The sequence below is a fragment of the Macaca nemestrina genome, chromosome 1, assembly GCF_043159975.1.
Source record: "Macaca nemestrina isolate mMacNem1 chromosome 1, mMacNem.hap1, whole genome shotgun sequence".
Taxonomy (NCBI): domain Eukaryota; kingdom Metazoa; phylum Chordata; class Mammalia; order Primates; family Cercopithecidae; genus Macaca; species Macaca nemestrina.
In genome coordinates this window covers 201126986-201150901 of record NC_092125.1, presented here as the reverse complement: position 1 = coordinate 201150901, position 23916 = coordinate 201126986, and the positions used below count along the sequence as shown (strand labels likewise).

Genomic DNA, 23916 nt, shown 5'->3' with positions numbered 1-23916 from the left:
CAGTGAGCCGAGATCGCGCCACTGCACTCCAGCCTGGGGCACAGAGCAAGACTACGTCTCAAAAAAAAAAAAAAAAAAAAAAAAAAAAAAAAAAGAAAGAGTAAGTTAGGCCCGGCATGGTGGCTCACACCTGTAATCCCAGCACTTTGGGAGGCCGAGGCAGGCGGATCACAAGGTCAGAAGATCGAGACCATCCTGGCTAACATGATGAAATCCCGTATCTACTAAAAATACAAAAAAATTAACCAAGAGAGGTGGTGGGTGCCTGTAGTCCCAGCTACTCGGGAGGTTGAGGCAGGAGAATGGTGTGAAGTCGGGAAGCGGAGCTTGCAGTGAGGTGAGATCACGCCACTGTACTCCAGCCTGGGTGGCAGAGCAAGACTCCATCTCAAAAAATACAAATAAAAATAAAAAAAAAGAAAGAGTAAGTTAGGTCGGGGGCAATGGCTCATGCCTGTAATCCCAGCACTTTGAGAGACCGAGGCGGGAGGGTCACCTGAGGTTGGGAGTTCAGTACCAGCTTGACCAACATGGAGAAACCCTGCCTCTACTAAAAATACAAAATTAGTTGGATGTGGTTGTGCATGCCTGTAATCCCAGCTACTTGGGAGGCTGAGGGAGGAGAATCACTTGAACCCAGGAGGCAGAGGTTGCAGTGAGTCAAGACTGCGCCATTGCACTCCAGCCTGGGCAACAAGAGCAAAACTCCATCTCAAAAAAAAAAAAAAAAAAAAAAAGAAAGAGTAAGTTAAACATCAGAACATGAAATATCTATGCTAACATTCCAAATATGAACAAAACTCACAAAGATAAAAAGCAATAACAATTGTTGGGGTGGTGAAAAACAAGTGAAATATTTTTCTTTCACTTTTCTTTTCTTATTATTTGCTGAGGCTGGAAGAGAAAGGGAGGCTGGCCGGGCGCAGTGGCTCAAGCCTGTAATCCCAGCACTTTGGGAGGCCGAGACGGGCAGATCACGAGGTCAGGAGATCGAGACTATCCTGGCTAATATGGTGAAACCCCGTCTCTACTAAAAATACAAAAAACTAGCCGGGCGAGGTGGTGGGCGCCTGTAGTCCCAGCTACTCGGGAGGCTGAGGCAGGAGAATGGCGTAAACCCGGGAGGCGGAGCTTGCAGTGAGCTGAGATCCGGCCACTGCACTCCAGCCTGGGCGACAAAGCGAAACTCCGTCTCAAAAAAAAAAAAAAAAAAAAAAAAGAGGGAGGCTGAATTGTTCACAATCACTCTCCCATATGCTGTGAGTTTTGCAAGGCCAAGGACTTTGTTACGGTTATGTTTGTATTTCCAGCAAATACGACAGTATTAAGGCATTTACTAGTCAGTATACTTCTGATGGATGAATTACAAGGACAATGAGTATAAAGTTTTAAACGGTTCTTAATAGGTCATGCCAGACAGCTTCTAATTTAAATGTAAAGAATGACTGGACTCCACAGGCCTGTAATTAGCTAGCAGCACCAGAGCCACAAGGAGGGTGGATGATCAAGCACTTACTTGCTGAGCTGGTAATCAGTGCCTTTGATGAACTTGAGCTTCTCCAAGGGCACACCAATGCTCTCCAGCATTGCTTTGATCACATTCTCATAGTAACTGACTCGGAGTTCTAGAAGTTCCCATGGGGCTTTCATGTTATCCAGGTATGCGTGAAGGTCCGCAAACAGAATTGTTACCTGGATAAGAGATAAGGGGCTACCAAAACGCGAATTTGTCCAAATACCTCCAACCTATCTCCTCCAGCCCCACCCTGTCCTTGTTAAGTCTCTCTTGGGTCTCCTTTGGGTCATCCCTCAAGGGCTTATAGCATTAGTTCTTACCTCACATCCTGCCTTCAAGAAGTCCGCAATCTTTGACATGGGCACAAAGTAAGCCACATGTGGTTTGCCCGTGGTTGCTGTTCCCCAGTAAATTTTAAGTTCCCGCTCCTTCAGTATCTCCTTCAGCTTATCTTCCCCCAGCACCTCCTGTTGTGGAAGCAGAAGAGTTAGTTTAATGTCGGTGTCCCACCTTGCTCATCCTTTACCGTGTGACAAGGAAAACAAAAGGATGTGTCACTGGAGATCCAGGCTCAGAGCCATCAAGGAGGTCCAGCCATGCTCTCAGTGTGGATGTGATACCCTATCTTGTTTTAACCCTGAATTGACTCTCCCTTTGCTGAGAGAGCCAGACAAACTCCATTTTGGCTCCTTCACTTGCAGCCCCTTGCAGCCTCTTACCCACCCCCCTCCTCAAGGACTTAACTTGTGCAAGCTGACTCCCAGCACATCAAAGAACGCAATTAACTGATAAGATATTGTGGCAAGCTATATCGCAGTTCCCAGGAATTCACCCGGTTAATAGTACCCTAAGCCCCCACATTTGTGTCTGGCTGATGGTACCCAAAGCCTCCGCGTCTATCACTTGTGATGGATTTAAAGCCCCTGCACCTGGAACTGTTTGTTTTCCCATAACCATTTGTCTTTTTAACTTTTTTGCCTGTTTTACTCCTGTAAGATAACTTCAGCTAGGCTCCCCCTCCCCTTTTTAAACCAAAGTATAAACCATTTGTCTTTTTAACTTTTTTGCCTATTTTACTTCTGTAAGATTACTTCAGCTAGGCTCCCCCTCCCCTTTCTAAACCAAAGTATAAACCATTTGTCTTTTTAACTTTTTTTTGCCTGTTTTACTTCTGTAAGATTACTTCAGCTAGGCTCCCCCTCCCCTTTCTAAACCAAAGTATAAAAGAAAATCTAGCCCCTTCTTCAGGGCCGAGAGAATTTTGAGCACTAGCCGTCTCTCGGTCGCAAGCTAATAAAGGACTCCTGAATTCATCTCAGAGTGTGGCGTTTCTATAGAACTCGCTCAGTTACAACATGGAGAGCCAATGTAAAGTTGATGCTGCTCCTAGTATCACCCCCGATGCTGGGGAGTGGGGACATGCCCCTAACTGCATCTTTGCCTGTAGCTACCTGTAAACCAAAACTAAACTCTAAGCCCCCCAACTGATGGAATGGATCCCACACTTTGGCCAACGGGATCCCAAAGAAATCTAAAAAACTAGTTCAGGCCAACGCAGGAAGGAAGGGTCTGACTTGCCTCATTATACCCTTCTCCCTTTGGAGTATATTTATTCACTTATTTTTTTGAGACAAGATCTTGCTATGCTGCCCTGGCTGGAGTCCAGTTGTGCAAACACAGCTCACTGCAGCCTAGACCTCCAGGCTCAACAATCCTCCCACTTCAGCCTTCCTAGCAGCTTGGGGCTACCAGCGCATGTACGCCTGGCTAGTTTTTTTGGTTTAGTAGAGAAGTCTCACTATGTTGCCCAGGCTGGTCTCGAATTCTTGGACTCAAGTGATCTTCTGGCCTCAGTCTCCCAAAGTGCTGGGATTATAGGTGTGAGCCGCCCCACCTGGTGATCCTCTGGGGTTTAGACACAATTGACCAGCATGAACATTAAAACACAGATAGTAAGATCGACAAAACAAACTCTCTGTAGCAATAAGATACCAAATTCCAACCTGATTCTGGTATAGCACCGCAAGAGTATTTTACCCCAAAAGATATTTATTTGACATATTTTGAAATGACCCTGCAAAACTGTCTCTTGTGGGGGGAAATGTGCGTTCTGTAGAGAAATCTCCTACCCATACTAAGTCTTTTCTGGAGAGTCTGACACCTTTTAAGGTCAGATAACAGACATTCACCATCAATTCTCTCTGAAGCCAGCTACCTGGAGGCTTCATCTATATGACAAGAACCTTGGCTTCAGTTGGGTACAGTGGCTCAGGCCGGTAAATCCCAGCACTTTGGGAGGCCAAGGCGGGCGGATCACGAGGTCAGGAGTTCGAGACCAGCCTGACCAACATGGCGAAACCCTGTCTCTACTAAACATACAAAAATTAGCAGAGCACGGTGGCAGGCGCTTGTAACCCCAGCTACTCAGGAGGCTGAGACAGGAGAATCGCTTGAATCTGGAAGGCGGAGGTTGTAGTGAGCCAATATTGCACCATTGCACTCCAGCCTGGGCAACAAGAACAAGACTATGTCTCAAAACAAACAAACAAACAAACAAACCTTGGCTTCCACAACCCTCCTTATCTTAACTCAGCTGACTTCAACTCTTCAGGCAGAGTTTAACTCTTTCAATCAATTGCCAATCAGGAAATCTTTGAATCCACCTATAACCTAGAACTCCCACCCCCTTTCTGGGCAAACCAATGTATACCTTACTTGTATTGATTTGTGTTTTTGCCTGTAACTTCTGTCTCCCCAAAATGTATAAAACGAAACTGTAACCTAACCACCCTGGACACATGTTCTCAGAACTTACTGAGGCTGTGTCAGGTGCCATGGTCTTTCAACTTAGCAAAATAAACCTCTAAATTCATTGAGACTTGTCTCAGATACTTTTTTTTTTAAAGATGGAGTCTCACTCTGATTCCGTCTCAAAAAAAAAAAAAAAAAGATGGAGTCTCACTCTGTCGCCCAGGCTGGAGCGCAGTGCTGTGATCTCTGCTCACTAGAACCTCCGCCTCCGGGGTTCAAGTGATTCTTCTGCCTCAGCTTCCAGAGTAGCTGATGTTACAGGCACACACCACCACACTCAGCTAATTGTTTGTATTTTTAGTAGAGATGGGGTTTCACCATGTTGGTCGGGTTGGTCTCAACTTCTGACCTCAAATGATCCACCTGCCTCAGCCTCCCAAAGTGCTGGGATTATAGGTGTGAGCCACCACACCTGGCCTCAGATACTTTTTGGTTTACATACCTCTAACTCACTCTCCTTCCTTTCATAGCCAATTTCTTGAAACAGTTGTCTCCTTTTGGTCTCCATTTCCTAATCTCCCATTCCAATTTGAATTCCATATCACATCACAAATAAACTTGCTAAGATCACAGAGGACTTTCATGTTGCTAAATTCAATGAGTATTTTTTAGTCCTCACTCCCTCCCAGAAGCACTCTCCTCTTTTGGTCTCCTTTATTTTATTCTCTTAGTTTTCCTCTTCTCTGCCTGCTTAGATTTCTTTGCAACTGTTCTTATTTTTCCTAGTCAATAAATATTAGCAATCCTTGGGGCTCTGGTCTTTTATCTTCTTACTCTACAGTCTCCTTAACTGATCCCCTTCAGTTGCTTCAGTTACTACTGTGAGCCAGTAACTCCCAAATCTCCTGCTCACGCCCATATACAGAACGGTGTTCTTGTTATCAATCCAGTCATTCAAACTCAACGTGTTCAAAATAAAACTCATGCTCTTGACTTTACTTCACTCCCCAACCATCTTTTTCACTGATAGTTTCACTCCTAGTTCAGTAAATGGTACCATCATTTAGAGTTGTTCAAGGACTCCAAAACTGCTCTTCAACCCTCCTATTTCTCTCTGCCTCTACATCACCACCCAAATCCAGGCCCCATCAGATCACACCAGGATTACTGTAATATTCTCCTAACAGGTCTCCCAAATCTACTCTTACTCCCTCCAATCCATGTTCTTTTCATTTTTTTGAGACGGAGTCTTGCTCTGTCACCCAAGCTGGAGGGCAGTGATGCAATCTTAAGTCACTGCAACCTCTGCTCCCGGGTTCAAACTATTCTCCTGCCTCAGTCTCCCAAGTAGCTGGAATTACAGGTGCCTGCCACCATGCCCAATAAATTTTTGTATTTTTAGTAGAGATGGGGTTTCACTATGTTGGTCAGGTTGGTCTTCAACTCCTGACCTCAAGTGATCTGCCCGCATGGGCCTCCCAAAGTGTTGGGATTACAGGCATGAGCCATTGTGCCTGGCCACTCCAATCCATGTTCTAAAAGGTAGCCAGAGATAGTCTTTAAAACTCAAAAACTTCTTTAAAACTCATTTTCCTTTTTGCAAACCTTTAATGATTTTTGTCCTATGACAGTATCGAAAAAATTCTAAGAGGCCAGTGTACCTCTGATAAGAGGCTGTAGTGTTTCCTCAAGTTACAGTTTTGGAGGCTGTTAGAAACTATGATAGACTGCTAGTTTGAATCATGTATTACCAGGACTTGTTAAAATCCTGTGCTCCAAGTCTTTTGGTAGCTGATCCCGCATGCTCAAGAGCACCCCAACTATGTGGACACTTGGAGGGTTCTCACCATCCAGGAAGATGTCACATTACTTAGCCTTTAAAACCTGAGTGAGGCCGGGTGCCATGGCTCACGCCTGTTAATCCCAGCACTTTGGGAAGCCGAGTTTGGCAGATAACTGGAGGTCAGGAATTTGAGACCAGCTTGGCTAACATGGTGAAACCCCGTCTCTACTAAAAATACAAAAATTAGCCCGGCGTGTTGGCACATATCTGTAATTCCAGCTACTCAGGAGGCTGAGGCAGGAGAATCGCTTGAGCCCGGGAGGTAGAGGTTGCAGTGAGCTAAGATTGTGCCATTGCACTCCAGCCTGGGCAACAAGAGCGAAACTCCGTTTCAAAAAAAAAAAAAAAAAAAAAAAAAAACCCCAAAACGAAAAACCCAATTGAGTAAATTCTAATAGTTTTGTGTATTTTTAGTCTCCAACCAGCACTATTTTATGGAGAGAGAATAGGAAACGAAGAATCTAGCTAGGGGAAGCATGCAAAAACCTTTGGTTAAGACTAAGTTGTGAATGGCATAACCCAAATGTCCATCAACTGATGAACGGAAAAACAAAATGTATACCCATACATCAGAGTATCATTCAACTATAAAAAGGAATGACGTTAGACCGGGCGCGGTGGCTCACGCCTGTAATCCCAGCACTTTGGAAGGCCGAAGCGGGTGGATCACGAGGTCAGGAGATGGAGACCATCCTGGCTAACACGGTGAAACCCCGTCTACTAAAAATACAAAACGTTAGCCGGGCGTGGTGGCTGGCGCCTGTAGTCCCAGCTACTCGGGAGGCTGAGGCAGGAGAATGGCGTGGACCCCAGCAGGCGGAGCTAGCAGTGAGCTGAGATCGCGCCACTGCACTCCAGCCTGGGCGACCGAGGAGACTCTGTCTCAAAAAAAAAAACAAAACTAAAAAAGGAATGAGGTTCTGTTAGGTGCAAATACATGCATGAACTCTGAAAACATTATGCTAAGTGCAAAAAATCAGCCGCAACAAGACACATATTGTATGATTCTACTTACAGGAAATGCCCAGAATAGGCAAATACCTGGAGACAGAGAGTAGATTAGTGTTTCCCTAAGGCTAGGAGTAGTGGGTAATAGATAGTGTCTGCTAATGGGTGCAAGTTTTATTAGATTAGTGTGATGGTTGCACAACCTTGTGAACATACTAAAACCCACTGAATTGTACACTTTAAAAGGGTGAATTTTATAGTATGTGAATTACATCTCAAAAAAGAAAAAACAGAGCAGGTTGTGGCCCAACTGATGTATCACTGCTCTTTGAAGAAAGCACAATTTAAAATTGAACAGAATAAGGCCTGCAAGGCGCCCGTGACTTGGACCCTGCCTACCTCTCCTAAACAAATAAACAAATAAAATGTATAGCATGTAGAAATAACAACAGAAAAAAAAAGGCAGAGCAAGGGATGGGGCAGTTCTGGTGCCAGAGGGTTTGTTATTTAAATAAAGTGGTCGGAAATCATGCCTCCCTGATAAGGTGACAATAGAAGCCTGAAAAAGTTAAGGGAATAAGCAACACAAATATTTAAGTGCTTCCGCATAACTTTGCTCACTCCACTCCAGCTAAATTAGCCACAATTTCTGTTCCCTCCATCTGAAATGCTCTCCCTCGTCATTCTTCCATTCTTCCTCTGGTTAACTTCTACTCCCGTATTTCTTGGTAACAATCGGAACATATGAGGAGGGGGGATCCACTACCTTCAAGGCGCAGTTTAGAGGTCACTTCCTCAGGGAAGGCTTCCCTTCTCTTTTTCCTTTTAAAGCTCCCAGTATAGCATCTTCCAGTACTTACTTGAACCGTAATGGGTCATTTTTAACGTCTGATCCCCTTCAGACAAGCTCTGGCTTGACGTATCCCCAGCGACTAAGCTCCAGGTCTGGCACTTAATAGGGCGGTGGAGTGGGAGTCCTGGATTCAAAGCTTGGCTCCAACACAAGGTAACTGGACGGAAGAGATGAGCCCGCTGTGCTTTCTGTGGAACCCAGGTAAGGGCTGCTTGATTGACTGACCGACCAGCAGTGAGATCTACAGCCTCTCTCAGAGCTGCCCCAGCGCCGAGACCCCGGCCCCACATACTTAGAACCCCGTAATGGGGCTCAAAATCACTGAACCTCGGGCTCCTAGTCCCCAACGGCGCATTTCCGACCCCCAGGCCTGACCTGCAGGTTCCGGGTGATAAGGTGCAGTTTCTCTTCAGGGCTGGGAGCGTCCCCCATGGCTCCGCTACCCCTGCTTCCCCTGCTCAGCCCGGCACCAGAGCCCCTTCCTGGGTCACCGTCGCCGCCGCGTACCGGGAACTGTCACGCGAGTCCAGCCAGGTTGCATCAGCTGGGCTCGGCGCTCCGCTTGCTCGGCCTGGACCCCTCCCCGCCCGGCAGTAGCTGGAAAAAGTGAGGAGCAGCGGAGAGTCGAGCAGGTCGATGAGACGGGAAAAGGTGGAGCCGGCGGGCACGGTAGGCGGTGCGGAGGGCGGGGCTGAAGCGCCTGCGCGGGGCACAACCCTCCTAGAGGCGGGACGGTTTCCTGCCAATCACTGCTGGTTTGCCCTCCCCCTGGCGTTGGCCCGGCTGACTCGGGGTGGGGGAGGTCGGGGAGGGGGCGATAAAATGGCGCAGGGGGCGGAGTGAGGCGCAGTCGTTCGCCCAGGCTTTGGCCCGGCTTCCGGAGGTGAAGAGCGGGAGGGAAGAGGGGGTCGGCGTTACCCGGCTTGGAGGGGGATGGGGGCGCCTGTTGCTTCTCCAGGGGGTTGCGCACGCCGTCCGCCCCTTGGAGGGATTGGGAGGCCCACGCCCTGCGGCGAGAAGCATTCTAGCTCCTGAGGTGATGGCGAGGGAATGTCCCTGCCCCCCACCTCCAAGTCGGCAGGCGACAGATGCCCCTCACCCCGCTGAGGAAAAGGGAAGCTCCCTGGTCGTCTGAGAGTCGGGGAGCGCCGTCTGCAGTCCCTGCCCAGTGGGGGTGGGGGCCGCCTCTGTCCCGACCGGCTCGGCGGGAGGCTGTTGCTGGCGGGAAGATAGCCGCGGGCTTTTCTGCCGCGTCTCGCGGGTGGGGGCAGGAAGAGGACGGCCCACTCCCCGGGGAGATCTGAGGACGGTGGTTCCCGGGAGAGGAGCGCAAAGCCCAGGCCTGCTGAGGGGGGCGGGTGTGCCCCTACTGGGGGAGGGGCGGGGAGAAAACCCTCGCTTATCCCGCTTTCCGCCGGGAGGCGGGAATTCGCGGTGTCTCCGGAGGAGGGAGATGCAAAGGGCCTTCCTGGAGGGCGACACCGTCCCGGGCCGTTGCATTTGTGAGAGAGAGCCAAGGCAGTATCCTCCAAAGGTTGGGCCTGGGCCATCCTTTCTCCGGGTCCTCAAGGGCTGGAGGCGGCGTCACCAGTTACTTCTAGGGCAAGAGGGAAAGCAGAACCTCGGTGGGTCCTGGAAAGGTCCTAGAAGTGGTTGAATTGCCCACCGCCTGCCCTAACCTGATCTCCAGTGTTTTGTGTATTCATTAGGGACTCCAAGCTCTAGCAGACCTGCCTGAAGTGTTTTAAAGCACATTTTTTTTTTTAAAAGAAACCTGTTGCTGCAGCTTAGCAAATCTGTTTTCTGTGCCCATGTGGGAGGAGAATCCTGGCACTCTCATCTAGTGAAATGTTACCTAAAGCAAAGATTTGCAGCCCTGGGTTGTTTTTTCCGTCCTGCGGTGTTTTTAGTTACTTCGAAGGAATTTGCAAAACTGTTACAGATAATTTGAGTTCATTTTGATTTTTTGTAAATGTTGTGTGTATTTTATGGAGTGATAACAAAGCTTGCTGAGTGCGTTTTGTGCTGTGTGCTTCCCATGTATTGCATTTGGGAAAGGTTGGAAATCAAAGGCCAGCGGGAGGTCTTGTCCATTGGAAATAATCTCTGCCCTTGGCTGTACCTGTCAGACCCTGCTTGGTAATGGTCTTGACTTTAGAGCTTGAAAGAGGATGTGGGTTTGCATCTGGTGTTGCAGTTTTAGTGGCCTCAATAAAGTAAGGCTTTGTGCTCGAAGGCAGTAGGTTTTCTGAGGTGAGATAAAAATAGAAAGGGAACCAGTTTCTGAGGTTGCAACCAGGAGGTTCGAGAACAGAGAGAGGGGGTGGTAAACTGAAATGTGAAGAAGGGGGTGGACAGGTGAGAGAGATGTGGAAGGACAGAATGGGGTCACAGAAAGGATGGGGTGTAGAGGAACTAAGAGATAGAATTAGGAGATTGGAAAAATACTCTTCCCTTAAAAATAAAGGGATATGGCCAGGCATGCTCGCTTACGCCTGTAATCCCAGCCCTTGGGGAGGCCGAGGCTGGAGGATTGCTTGAGGCCAGGAGTTCAAGACCCGACTGACCAACATAGCAAAACCCCATCTCTACTGAAAATACAAAAATTAGCTCAGCATGGTGGACGCCTGTAATCCCAGCTACTGGGAGGCTGACATATGAGAATCGCTTGAACCTGGGAGGCAGAGTTTGCAGTGAGCCCAGATCATGCCACTGCATTCCAGCCTGGGTGATTGAGTGAGACCCTGTCTCAAAAATAAAAATAAAATAAAATAAAATAAAATAAAAGGGATCCCCATATTTTAAGTGGAGGTTACCAGACAAGTGCCAAGAATGGTAGGCAGAGAAGTAAGCAAGCCATCTTTTGACAGAGAAGTAGTAAGTAAGGCTGTCTTTGGAATTTCACTGAAGAACTTCAGTTTTATCTGAGGATTTCCCCCCTTGCACATTAATTAAATACCAGGTTTTTTTGGTATAGAACTTTTAGGTTTATAGGACTTTCATAAGCATCCTCTTTTTTCTCATGATAATCTGTTTGAAGTTAACAGTATTTACCCCTTTTTAGATGTGTGTTCTCATCTGTGTTGAGGTTCAGAGATTTGAAGTGAATTGCTGAGGTCCAGTACCTCTGTAAAAGATAGTTCAGTGAACATTAATTTGCATAATTTGCCTGATATTTCAGATGTCTACCTAGTCTGGTCTTTAGTGACAATATGATTGAATGCTGGATTAAACTAGATGAGAGTAGAGTATATTAGATAATTTCAGGCAGGGTCTAGGGGAAGTTCCCTACCAGTTTAGCACTCTTTTTTCCTACCGTTCGTATGCTTTTTTTTTTTTTTGAGATGGAGTCTCCCTCTGTCACCCAGGCAGGAGTGCAGTGGCGCGATCTCAGCTCACTGCAACCTCTGTCTCCTGTGTTCCAGCGATTCTGCTGCCTCAGCCTCCGTAGTGTCTGGGATTACAGTCATGCACCACACGCCTGGCCAATTTTTGTATTTTTAGTAGAGACGGGGTTTCACCATGTTGGCCAGGCTGGTCTCGAACTCCTGACCTCAGGTTATCCGCCCACCTCGGCCTCCCAAAGTGCTAGGATTACAGGCGGGAGCCTCCACACCTGGCCTTATGCTTCTCTTAAGACACCAGGGGTCAGGGCAATGGTGGTGGGGTGAAATAATAACTATGGCCACCAGTTATTTATCTCTTATGTCATGCCTCTAGTGTGCTAAATTTATGTTCATGGTCTTATTTAATTCTTGCCACAACCCTATCAGGTAGGTACTGTGATATTTGAGGACATTTGATACTTCACAGAGTATAATCATTGTATCTTTCCCATTGACTTCATAATTCTAAAATGTTTTTATTGTTTCAAGCATATCAAAAAGTATAGTGGCTGGATATGGTGGCTCAATGCCTGTAATCCTAGCACTTTGGAAAACCTATGCGGAAGAATTGCTCGACTCCAGGAGTTCCAGACCAGCCTGGGCAACATAATAAGACTATGTCTCTACAAAAAATAAAAATAAAAAATTAGCTGGGTATAGTGGCATGCATCTGTAGTCCCAGCAGCCCTGGGGCTTAAGGCTGCAGTGAGCTATGATCACGCCGCTGTTTTCCGCCTGACCAACAAACCTGAGACCCTGTATGAAAAAAATAACAATAATTTAACAGTATAAAAGTAACATAATAGTGAACATTATTACACCTACCATACTGCTTTATCTTAGGTTGCCATCTTTGTTTCAGGTCTCTTCTTGCTATTTTTTTTTCCTTATTTATTTATCGTCATGTAGCCTAAGATGAGATATTGTTTTCTTAAGAAATAAAACGTTGGTGGAGCGTGGTGGTTCACGCCTATAATCCCAGCACTTTGGAAGGCTGAGGCGGGCGGATCACAAGGTCAGGAGATCGAGACCATCCTGAACTTTGGCCTTTCATGCATATTATTATAATTTTGTGATAAATGTATCCATATATAATACCATACATAATACATGGTATTGTGATTTTTTTGTTGTTGTTGTTTTTTGAGACTGACTCTTGCTGTGTTGCCCAGGCTGGAGTGCAGTGGCGTGATCTAGGCTCACTACACCCTCCGTCTCCCAGGTTCAAGCAGTTCCCCTGCCTCAGCCTCCCGAGTAGCTGGGATTATAGGCTCACGCCACCAAGCCCAGCTAATTTTTGTATTTTTAGTAGAGATGGGATTTCACCATGTTGGTCCAGATGATCTCGAACTCCTGACCTCGTGATCCGCCCTCCTTGACCTCCCAAAGTGCTAGGATTACAGGTGTGAGCCACCACGCCTGGCCTGTTTCTTTTTTCTTTTCTTTTATTTTGAGATAGCGTTTCACTCTGTCACCCAGGCTGGAGTGTAGTGGTGCGATCTTTGCCCATTGCAACCTCTACCTCCTGGGTTTCAGCGATTCTCCCGCCTCAGCCTTCTGAATAGCTGGGACTACAGGCCCATGCCACTATGTCCAGCTAAATTTTCTTTGTAGTTTTAGTAGAAATGGGGTTCCGCCATGTTGGTCAGGCTGGTCTCGAACTCCTGGCCTTAAGTGATCTGCCTAACTTAGCCTCCCAAAGTGCTGGGATTACAGGCATAAGCCATCTAGCGTATTGTTTCTTTAATAAAGTAATTGCAGGGGGAAAAGATCTGAAATCTTTAGATTAAAATACACATAAGACATTATCAGCCAGTCACATTGTATGGACCTTATTTGGATAGTGATTATTTTTTAGCCTTAAAAAAAATATGACATAAGATAATTGGAAATCTGAACTGTATATTTTATGATAAGGGGTTCTTGTTATTTACAGATGAAATGATATAATGCCTGGGATTTGCTTCAAAATAATCTGGTAAAGGTGGGAAGTGGATGGGGCAAGATTAGCTGTGAGTTGATAGTCGTTGGGGTTGAGTGATGGGTATGTGGGGTTCATTATACTATTGTGTTACTTATGTATATGTTTTACATTCTTCATAATAAATAATTTTGAAAATGAGGAAATGGCTGGGCGCGGTGGCTCACGCCTGTAATCCCAGCACTTTGGGAGGCCGGCGCGGGCGGATCACGAGGTCAGGAGATCGAGACCATCCTGGCTAACACAGTGAAACCCCGTCTCTACTAAAAATACAAAAATTAGCCAGACATGGTGGTGGGCACCTGCAGTCCCAGCTACTTGGGAGGCTGAGGCAGGAGAATGGCCTGAACCCAGGAGGTGGAGCTTGCAGTGAGCCGAGATCACACCACTGCACTCCAGCCTGGGCGACAGAGCTAGACTCCGTCTCAAAAAAAAAAAAAAAAAAAGGAAATAGCATCAGAAAGAGAATGATTTGTAAAAATTAAAATTATCTCCTCCTCTCTCTCTCTATACCATATATATGGTGTTGTTTTGTATGCTTTTGTTCCCAGATCTGTTGGAACATAAGCTCAGAAAAGCCCATCTTTTTGCATCTGGATGTCATGTCGTGTAGGAATTTATTATTGCAATGGTTATGAAAGATATTGGTCCTATTAAGGTGGCTTAAAATATTTTTTCCAAGAGACCAAAAACCCTCTTTAGTCTTTACTCTTGCACAGTTTGTTATAGATTGTACTGAATTTCGAAGGCCTGAGTTTGGATTCTAGCTCCGCCATTTGCTGACTAATCCTGTGCAAGTCTGTCACAGACGTAGTGGGAAAAACATTGCATTTGGAATTAGACCTGGGTTTCAATCCCTGTTCTAACATTATTAGCTATATGTACTTGGTTAAGTTACTTCACACTTCTGAATTTTAATTTCCCAAGAGGGAAAATCTATTGAACTCTCCATTTGGCCAACCAAGGGCTTGAACTAGACATTTTGTAAGGAGTCAGAATTGGGGGCAGTGGCTCAGAAAGGGCATCTAAGAAATGTCGCTGCTTAACCCCAGTGCCTGTGATACCTGTGCCTGACAACCATAAACTTTCTTAAGTCAAAGAACGTTTTCCAAAAGTAAACTTTTTTTCTAACTGCTTCCTAAAGAAATAAAATAAATAAAATAACTCAGTCACTAATGCAGAGAAATTACTTTTCATAGAGGCAGCTGCTTCAACACCTAGAACTCTCACAATTGCTGGAATACAGTATTGGTAAAATAAAATAAGTTTTAGCAGCTCTGAGTTTAAATACAACAGAAAATGATTTATTTGATAAGATTAACTTTACAGAGTTGTGTTGAGAGGTTAAATTAAAGAGTTACAGAATGTGTCTCAGAGCACCTGTTTTATAATAGGTATTTAATATTTATTTTTCTCCCGTTTCATTTCTGATATGAGTACGTTTAATAGGATATGAGTACATTTAACTAGGTCCCTTCTGGTTCTAAAATTCTATAATCCCTCCCTTCTCTTTCTCTAGTACTTTACTGTCCATACCATTTTATATTATCTCATATTGGTGCTTAATTTTCAGTGTTATTTCCCTAGCAAGATTATATATTACATATTATACATTATGAGAGTGGGAGCTATATCTTGATTTCTTGGAAATCATAAAGAGACATATCATGCAGCTTGTGCTGTGTGATGATTGTACCTCAAAAAAAATCTTCTAAAAGAATGCGTGAACTAGGCTGGGTGCGGTGGCTCACGCCTATAATCGCAAGTACTTTGGGAGGCTGAGCGGGTGGATCACAAGGTCAGGAGATTGAGACCATCTCTACTAAAAATACAACAGATTAGCTGGGTGTGGTGGCGAGTGCCTGTAGTCTCAGCTACTTGGGAGGCTGAGGCAGGAGAATGGCATGAACTCGGGAGGCCAAGCTTGCAGTGAGCCGAGATTGTGCCACTGCACTCTAGCCTGGGCAACAGAGCGAGGCTCCATCTCAGAAAAAAAAAAAGAATGCATGAACTAAAGTTAAAACTCAGGGTGTGGCGTGGAGGGTCAAGGAGTAGGGGAAATTTTACAGTTAACAAGGCTACAAATACTTTTCCAAATTATTGAGTTCAGTATTTAAGCATTTCTTATACTTCTCAGATATGTGAAATACTAGCATTTTATCACCTTTCCCATCTGGAAAATAATTATAGATTAGGTCTATCATTAGCTGTTTAAAAACTAGGTTTTTTTTGTTGTTTTTTTTTTTTGTTTTTTTTTGTTTTTGTTTTTTTTGAGACGGAGTCTCGCTCTGTCGCCCGGGCTGGAGTGCAGTGGCCGGATCTCAGCTCACTGCAAGCTCCGCCTCCCGGATTTACGCCATTCTCCTGCCTCAGCCTCCCGAGTAGCTGGGACTACAGGCGCCCGCCAACTCACCCGGATAGTTTTTTGTATTTTTTAGTAGAGATGGGGTTTCACCGTGTTAGCCAGGATGGTCTCGAACTCCTGAGCTCGTGATCCACCCGTCTCGGCCTCCCAAAGTGCTGGGATTACAGGCTTGAGCCACCGCACCCGGCTAAAAACTAGGTTTTAATTGTACAACTAACTATTCAAGTAGAAAAGTAAAATGATACAAAATCTGACCTTGACCTACCTTTATGGTCCCTACAAGTTATAGTAGTCATCAATTTTTGTTTGTATCTTTTTTTAATTTTTCTTTTGAGACAGGGCCTTGCTGTGTCACCCTGACTGGAGTGCTGCAGCACAATGACTGCTGTCTGCAGCCTCAACCGCCCATCCTCAAGTGATCCTCTCACCTCAGCCCCATGAGTAGCTGGAACTACAGGCATGTGCCCCCATGCCCCGCCAATTTTTCTGTTTTTTTGTAGAGACAGCATTTCACCTTGTTGCCCAGGCCTGTGTTTGTATCTTTAATGACCTTTTTTTTTTTTTTTTTGGCGTTTTTTCTATATATATATTTAAAGAATTGTGTGTGTGAGATCATGATTAAGTTTTAGATTTTGGTGGAAACTTAGACATTGCCTAGCACTCTTTTTCCATCCCTTTCCCATTTTGTAAATGAGGAAACAAGTCTAAATGGTCAAGTGGCATACCCAAGTTATTGGAGCTGGCTAGTGATACAACCAGGACTACACCCCAGGTCTTTGGACTCCCACACCAGTATTCATCCTACTTAAGTAGATGATAGTCTTAAAAAAGTACAAATTGTTGGGAGGAACAAAACTAGTTCTCTTAGTTGCATAATTTTTTTTTCTTTGAAGATTTTTTTCTTTGGTGTTCTTGACTCAGAAAATCCAACTTTCTGGTATTACAAAAAAATCAAGATTAAAATTAATACATCGAGCACCTTAAAGCATAATACAGTTGACTTTGTAATTAGCAGAGTTGAAAGTGATGAGAAGATCCTCTAATTTTCTTTTTGCCTGCAGGAAGGTGGGAGTCAATCATTTTGACAAGTCTCCTGAAAGGAACAGCTAGCAGGAACTGAAACCTTTTTCCATTTGGTCTCGTGGCAAAGGCAGAGACTGCTCCAGCAGCTCCACACAGTATGGAAGACAGTTATTTACCTTCTTGTGTTCTCGAATTTTGTTTTATTTCAAAAGTAATACATATTTGTTTTGTGTTAAAGTGTAAACTGAATATTCAGACATTTTACATAATATACATTTATTTTGTTTGTATGTTGTAGATATCATTCCATGATAGTACATACAGGTCTACTTCATTGTGTTTTTAAATAATTGAAAAGTACTCCATAGCACAAACGTACCATGATTTACTGAACAGTTCTCTTGGTAATGGACATTTAGGTTGCCTCCAGGATTTGGCTACTTTGAACATCCATGTATATATATATGAAGGACAGATTTCTAGAAGTGAAATTGCCAGGTCAAATGGTATAGTCAAATTACTCTGCACAAAATACCATACTGACTTAATGCTTTTACTGATAGTGTGTGAATGCTTGTTTCTCCACATCCTCACCAATCCAGATTATCATGGCATCTTAATTATTGCCATTTTGATAGGCAAAAAGTATCTCATTGTTCTAACATGTATTTCCATGTTTCTGCTAAGGTTAAATATCTTAAAATTATTTCTTGGCCAGGCGCGGTGGCTCAAGCCTGTAATCCCAGCACTTTGGGAGGCCGAGACGGGCAGATCAGGAGGTCAGGAGATCGAGACCATCCTGGATAACCTGGTGAAACCCCGTCTCTACTAAAAAATACAAAAAACTAGCCGGGTGAGTTGGTGGGCGCCTGTAGTCCCAGCTACTCGGGAGGCTGAGGCAGGAGAATGGCGTAAACCCGGGAGGCGCAGCTTGCAGTGAGCTGAGATCCGGCCACTGCACTCCAGCCTGGGTGACAGCGTGAGACTCCGTCTCAAAAAAAAAAAAAAAAAAATTATTTCTTATGCTACAAGTCACAGTGCAAAGATTTTGAAATACTAGAATATTACCCACATATAGTGGACTGGAATTGGTATAAGGTTATTTTCTCTTCCTCAGTGAAACTGTCTTATTTCTCCAGAAATGATGTGCTCACGGGTGCCCTCTGAACAGTCTTCTGGTACCGCTGTCTTGCCTAAAGACAGTGCCCCATTTTCTTGGAGTTCCTTGGATGAGGATGGATTGGATGACTCCTTGCTGGAGCTGTCAGAGGGAGAAGAAGATGATGGTGATGTAAATTACACAGAGGAAGAGATCAATGCACTGTTGAAGGAAGATGACCCATCATATGAGCAGTCTTCTGGGGAAGATGACGGTGGGCATGTTGAGAAGGGAGAAAGAGGGAGTCAAATTCTACTTGATACCCCCCAAGAGAAAAATTCATCCTACAGCTTGGGACCAGTAGCTGAGACTCCTGACCTCTTCAAACTACCTCAGCTAAGTACATCAAGTGGTCATGGACCAACTCCTACTAAACCATTAAACAGACGCTCTGTACTAGAAAAGAATTTTATAAAAGTAACTGTTGCACCATTTAATCCAACAGTTTGTGATTCTTTGCTTGATAAGGACGAGACTGATTCATCCAAAGATACTGAAAAACTCTCTTCCCTTGGAGAAGAGATGAGAGAAGATGGTCTTAGCCCAAGTGAACGCAAACTTTGTACTGAATCTGAAGGGGTCAGCCCCAATAACTCTGCCTGGGATGGGCCCCAGCTCTCTTCTTCAAACAATAACTTTCAACAAGCTGTCTCTGATAAAAATATGCCTGACAGTGAGAACCCTACATCTGTATTCTCTCGGATCTCAGACCATTCAGAGACTCCTTCTAATATGGAGTCATCCTGCAGAAGTGGTGGTTCACACAAGTCAAGTTGTGAGATGAGATCTCCAGTTGTTTCCAGCTCATCGAACAAAGTAAGTACATTTTTTTCAAGGTGAAGAGAAAAATGAAATTATTTTTATTCAGATGTATAGCAGAGTTTCCATATACCCGCTATCTACACACATATACAACTTCCCCTGTTGTGAGCATCCTACTCCACGTGGTACATTTGTTATAATCTGGCAGAGCTTTGTATTCAGACAAATTGGGGTTTTAATCCTGACTAGCACTGTGACCCTGGGCTAATTATTTAGCCTCTATGTTTCCCCACATTTCTTATCTAAATTGCAGTGAATAATACTTCATAGTATAATAAGGATTAATGAAATAATGTATTTATATCACCTGGTACATAGTATTAAATTACCCTCTGTTGAATAATTACTAAGATGGTAATTCTATTATTTTTCCTGTCTTTGGGTTTCAGCCTATGTCTCAATCTTATTGCCATGCTATATATTAAGATACAGCACTATCTCTGAGTCAGCCATGAAAGAGCTGAAAAATCTTGGGCAATTTACCTAACTTTTTTGAACCTGATTCCCTATCTGTCAAATGGGTGTAATAATCCCTGCCACATACCGTTTCTTTTTTTTTTTTTTTTTTGAGATAGAGTCTCACTCTGTCCCTCAGGTTGCAGTGCAGTGGCACAATCTCAGCTCACTGCAACTTCCGCCTCCCGGGTTCAAGCAATTCTCCTGTCTCAGCCTCTTGAGTAGCTGGGATTACAGATGTGCACCACCATGCCCAGCTAATTTTTATATTTTAGTAGAGACTGGGTTTCACCATGTTGGCCAGGGTGGTCTCAAACTCCTGACCTCAGGTGATCCACCCGCCTTGGCCTCCCAAAGTTTTGGGATTATAGGCGTGAGCCACTGCACCTGGCCAGGGTTTCTTTTTTCTTTTTCTTTTTTTTTTTTTTTTTAAGATTACAGTTGTTATTTAAAGCACTACTGTCATATGTGGTACACAGTAGTGTTAACGAATATGCTTTTGTAGCGTTTGGTTAAAAAATATTTCCATAAATAGTCTTGTTTTCAGTGGTTTTCTTGTAACTGAGAATCACCTTTCCTTTTGCATTCCTTTTCCTCAAAAAAGCAGGATATTCTTAACAAGGATTTTGGGAAGATGAAAGGCCATGAGAGAAGACTAGGCAAAGTCATTCCTGTTCTCCAAACCAAGACCAGGTAATGTAAATTATAATTAAATATTCTGACTTCTTTTGATTTTCTTCAATTTCTTTCTTCCCCTCCTGTTTCCTCTTAGTGTAGGGAAAAAACCCTGCTCCAGGAGTTCTGAACTTGAAGTTCCAGCACTACCAACTATGTGACTTTTGGCAAGTCAGTTAATCTCTTACCTCAGTGTTTATGTATAAAATAAGGCTAATGATACCTCCTCTGCTGCTTTACAGGGTTATTTTGAAAGCAAAATAGACACATTAGTGAAAACACTACAAATGTAAGATATCTTCTCCTATGCATGGGGCAGCCTGGTCACATATATGATAAGAGGTTAGAATAATTTTAACCAAAATGTTAAAATACAACTAGTAGAAAATCATTTTGTCGTCTCTCCCAAGTTGCATACAACTGCCCTCACAAAAAAATTCTAGTAGGGGTTGCAAATTTGTGTCACCTTTTCAATTTATTCTCTTGTTTTTTTTTTTTCTTTTTTTTTTTTTTTTTTTTTTTTGAGATGGAGTCTGGCTCTGTCGCCCAGGCTGGAGTGCAGTGGCCGGATCTCAGCTCACTGCAAGCTCCGCCTCCCGGGTTTACGCCATTCTCCTGCCTCAGCCTCCCGAGTAGCTGGGACTACAGGCGCCCGCCACCTCGCCCGACTAGTTTTTTGTATTTTTTAGTAGAGACGGGGTTTCACCGTGTTCACCAGGATGGTCTTGATCTCCTGACCTCGTGATCCGCCTGTCTCGGCCTCCCAAAGTGCTGGGATTACAGGCTTGAGCCACCGCGCCCGGCCTATTCTCTTGTTACCAGGAGATGGCAGTGTCTCTACATGGTCCTTTTAAACTGAATCTACTAGAGAAGCTTTTTTTTTTAATGTTGAATCAGATTAGCTTCCTTACAGTGAGATTTAAAAAAATTCTTTTGTTTATACATTTATTATATTTATTTTGCTTATACATTTATTATATTTATTTTGCTTAAAAAATTTAATTAGACCGGGTGCAGTGACTCACACCTGTAATCCCAGTACTTTGGGAGGCTGAGGTGGGCCAATTGCTAGAACTCAGGAGTTCAGTACCAATCTGGGCAACATGGTGAGACCCCGCCTCTATTAAAAATAAAAAAAAATACCCAGGTGTGGTGGCGCACACCTGTGGTCCCAGCTACTAGGGAGACCGAGGTGGGAAGATTGCTTGAGCCCAGGGGACAGAGGTTGCAGTGAGCCGAGATCATGCCACTGCACACCAGCCTGGGAGACAGACCTTATATAAAAAATGAATATTTAAATGTTACAAATAAGGCTAAAGTTTCCTTTGACTACGACCCTGAATCCCAGTTTCCTGGTTTTTTATTTTGTTCGCATAATTGAGAGAAATCTTGTGAATTGCTTACAATGTAAGTGATATCAAAAACTCACAACTCAGGCTACTTGGGACAGTAATAAATTTGCAATCTCAAATTCTTATTCACTGACTCTTTAGTACAGTCAGTCAGTATGAGTATGGGCCAGAAACTGCTTTCACCAAGGTCACTGTTGCTGATTGCCAGATATAGTGATTCTTTTCAGTCTTTATCCCATTTAACTTTTCAATTTCACTCTAGAAAGTTAGCTATTTTCTGACTAACCTTGAATTACTCAACAAATACTTTCTTTCTCTAGGGACTAGGTAATCTTCACCTTTCTATTCCTTGTTAGCAGGAGGTTGTATCTATTTCCTTCAAGCTGGAATGCAGTGGTGTGATCATAGCTCACAGCAGCTTGAACTCGTGAACTCAAGTCATCCTCCCTCCTCAGCCTCCTGAGTAGCTCGGACTATAGGCACATGCAGCCATGTCCAGCTCATTTTAAAAAAAATTTATTGGGTTTCACTGTGTTGCCCTGGCGGGTCTCAAATTCCTGACTTCAAGCAGTCCTCCTGCCTGAGACTCCCAGAGTGCTGGGATTACATGTGTTAGCCACCACACCCAGCTTCTCTTCTTTTTTCTCGATTCCATACTCCATTTGAGGTTTTTTTTTTTTTTTGGCTAATACTGTCCTCTGCCTCTTGATCATAAAGATAATTTTGCCTCTGAAACTTAGTTCTAATCAATCAGCAGTATATCACTTCTCTCTACAAAGCTCTATATTCCTGTTTCTAATGGGCTGTTTTTCTTTTTTCTGGTTTGCTTTATTCAAGGACTAATGTTGCGACGTTTTCACAATCAAATCTAGAACAGCAGAAGCAGCTTTATCTCAGGAGTGTCATTGCTCATATAGAAGACCCAGAGGACACTAACCAAGGTAACATGGTAACCAAAGAAAGGCATAAAAACATGTGATGCAACTTTCTCTTTCCACTAACAGCTTAAACTGACTGGGAGATTGTTTAGAATTTTCTTAAATTCTTGAGAAAGATAACTTCCTTACTCAAAGATTTTCGTTTAAAGGGATTGCCTAACTAGATAATTCTCAAAGTGGTTTGGTTAACCAGTATTAGAGAGGGGTCTAAGCATGCTTAAACAACAGTACATGAAAGGTGCCTCCCTCATGGCTGAGGGTTTTAACCCAGACCTGTACATTTTTGCTAGGGATTTTTTGTCTGAAAAATGATGGAAGTGGATGACCAGGTGCTGTTTACTAATCAGTGGTTTTTTAAATTTGCAATGTTTTATTTTTCCCTGTTACCTTCAAGCATTTAAATGTAAAAGCAGGCATTTCAAATACCATTCTGCATTTTGGCTTCTGAATAAAAGCTCTTGAAAGGTTTGGCTACCTTCCAGATCCTTCAAGTTGTGTTCTCCCCTCTTCATTAGAAGATAATTGCAAACCAAAGTGACTAGATTCTTTCTCCAGCTCTCAAGAGACTACAGTCCATGTTATCATTCAGCCTGAACTGTTGGCTGATGGGAAAGCTCCTAAAGGGGAGACTTGTGGGAAGAACTGAAGGTGAAGGGGTTAGAGAGGTTTTATACTGATAAAAGAATCACTTCTTAAAAAGATCACTCCAGGCTAGGCGTGGTGGCTCATGCCTGTAATCTCAGCACTTCTGGAGGCAGAGGCAGGCAGGTCACTTGAGGCCAGGAGTTTAAGACCAGCCTGACCAGCATGGCAAAACCCCATCTCTACTAAAACTATAAAAATTAGCTGAATTGTATTCTTTTGGGAAAAAAAAAAATTAGCCAGGTGTGGTGGCACATGCCTGTAATCCTAGCTACTCGTGTGGCTAAGGCACAACGATCACTTGAATCCGGGAGGCAGAGGTTGCAGTGAGCCAAGATCATGCCATCGCACTTTAACACGGGTGACAGAATGAGACTCTGTCTCAAAAAAAAAAAAAATCCATGTTCTGTCATCTTTATTCATTCTGCAAACTTTTCTCGAGTATTTCAGTGGTGGTAGGTAGGAAGAAAAGGAATTAGAAATGTAAAAGGAGTAAGATAGGGTCGTGGCCCTCTGGGAATTCATAGCCCAGAGAAGAAGATAATTACACTGCAGTATTGATTAGTGTTCTGATAGAATTACATATAAAGTACAGTAGGAGCAGGGAAGGAGCCCTTCTGCTTGTGTTTGGGAAAAGTGGAAGATGAGGAAGGAGGATGCCCTAGGTGAGCTCCACAGAGAAGATAATTAGTTTAATTACTCTAAGATTTATTGTAAATCACTAGGGAGCGTTTTAGGAGAATTTTTGGTCCTTTCGCAGAGGAGACTCTTCTTTCTTTTGACAAATCCTGAATTATGTAGTAGTTTTTCTTGTTTGTTTTATAAGACTATGAGTGAAAGGTTTAGAACTCAGAGACATCAGTCAGAAGAATTTTTTATCCCCTGTCCTTTTTTCACTGAATATTTCATAAGCAACCAAATATTATACTGATTATTAGCCCTCTGCTTGTGAGATCCCTTTGCTAGAACTATTTTAGGTCTGGTAGAAGTAGAGAAACCTCTCCTCTCCACCTCTCCCCCCACCATTGAAGGGGCAAATTTAAAAGAAATCTGTCTATATTCAAGCTCTGTGGAAGAGGCCTAGTCATGTCATTGCTTTTCCCTCTGTGAGCTGACTCCTTTTTTTATATCCTAGGCAGTTGACACTGATGATATCCAGTTACGTTTTCTCTCTCATTTGGAACATTTAAAGAAAATTTCCCAAGA

The 23916-nt window shown here is 43.8% G+C and overlaps 2 protein-coding genes across 10 annotated transcripts in view; one reads left to right on the top strand and one right to left on the bottom strand.

Moving 5' to 3' along the window:
• Nucleotides 1-8483, bottom strand: part of YARS1 (tyrosyl-tRNA synthetase 1) — a 45197-nt gene extending 36714 nt beyond the window's left edge. The window contains exons 1-3 of one of the 3 annotated variants that reach the window (XM_071096653.1): nt 8287-8483; nt 1837-1983; nt 1517-1692 (exon numbers count right to left, since the gene is read on the bottom strand). In XM_071096653.1, the coding sequence (XP_070952754.1) occupies nt 1517-1692; nt 1837-1983; nt 8287-8343 (380 nt within the window). In that variant the 5' untranslated portion in view covers nt 8344-8483. Of the gene's footprint in view, nt 1-1516; nt 1693-1836; nt 1984-7918; nt 8069-8286 lie in introns of those variants that run through there. The other 2 variants (XM_071096662.1, XM_071096658.1) reach the window with 2 other exon arrangements.
• Nucleotides 8484-8558: 75 nt separating this feature from the next.
• Nucleotides 8559-23916, top strand: part of S100PB (S100P binding protein) — a 44576-nt gene continuing 29218 nt past the window's right edge. For 2 of the 7 annotated variants that reach the window (XM_011763276.3, XM_071096674.1), the window contains exons 1-5: nt 8659-8794; nt 16705-16821; nt 17806-18641; nt 19708-19796; nt 21968-22071. In XM_011763276.3, the coding sequence (XP_011761578.1) occupies nt 17808-18641; nt 19708-19796; nt 21968-22071 (1027 nt within the window). In that variant the 5' untranslated portion in view covers nt 8659-8794; nt 16705-16821; nt 17806-17807. Of the gene's footprint in view, nt 8581-8658; nt 8795-8853; nt 8948-15781; nt 16101-16704; nt 16822-17379; nt 17520-17805; nt 18642-19707; nt 19797-21967; nt 22072-23916 lie in introns of those variants that run through there. The other 5 variants (XM_011763278.2, XM_024796868.2, XM_011763277.2 and 2 more) reach the window with 5 other exon arrangements.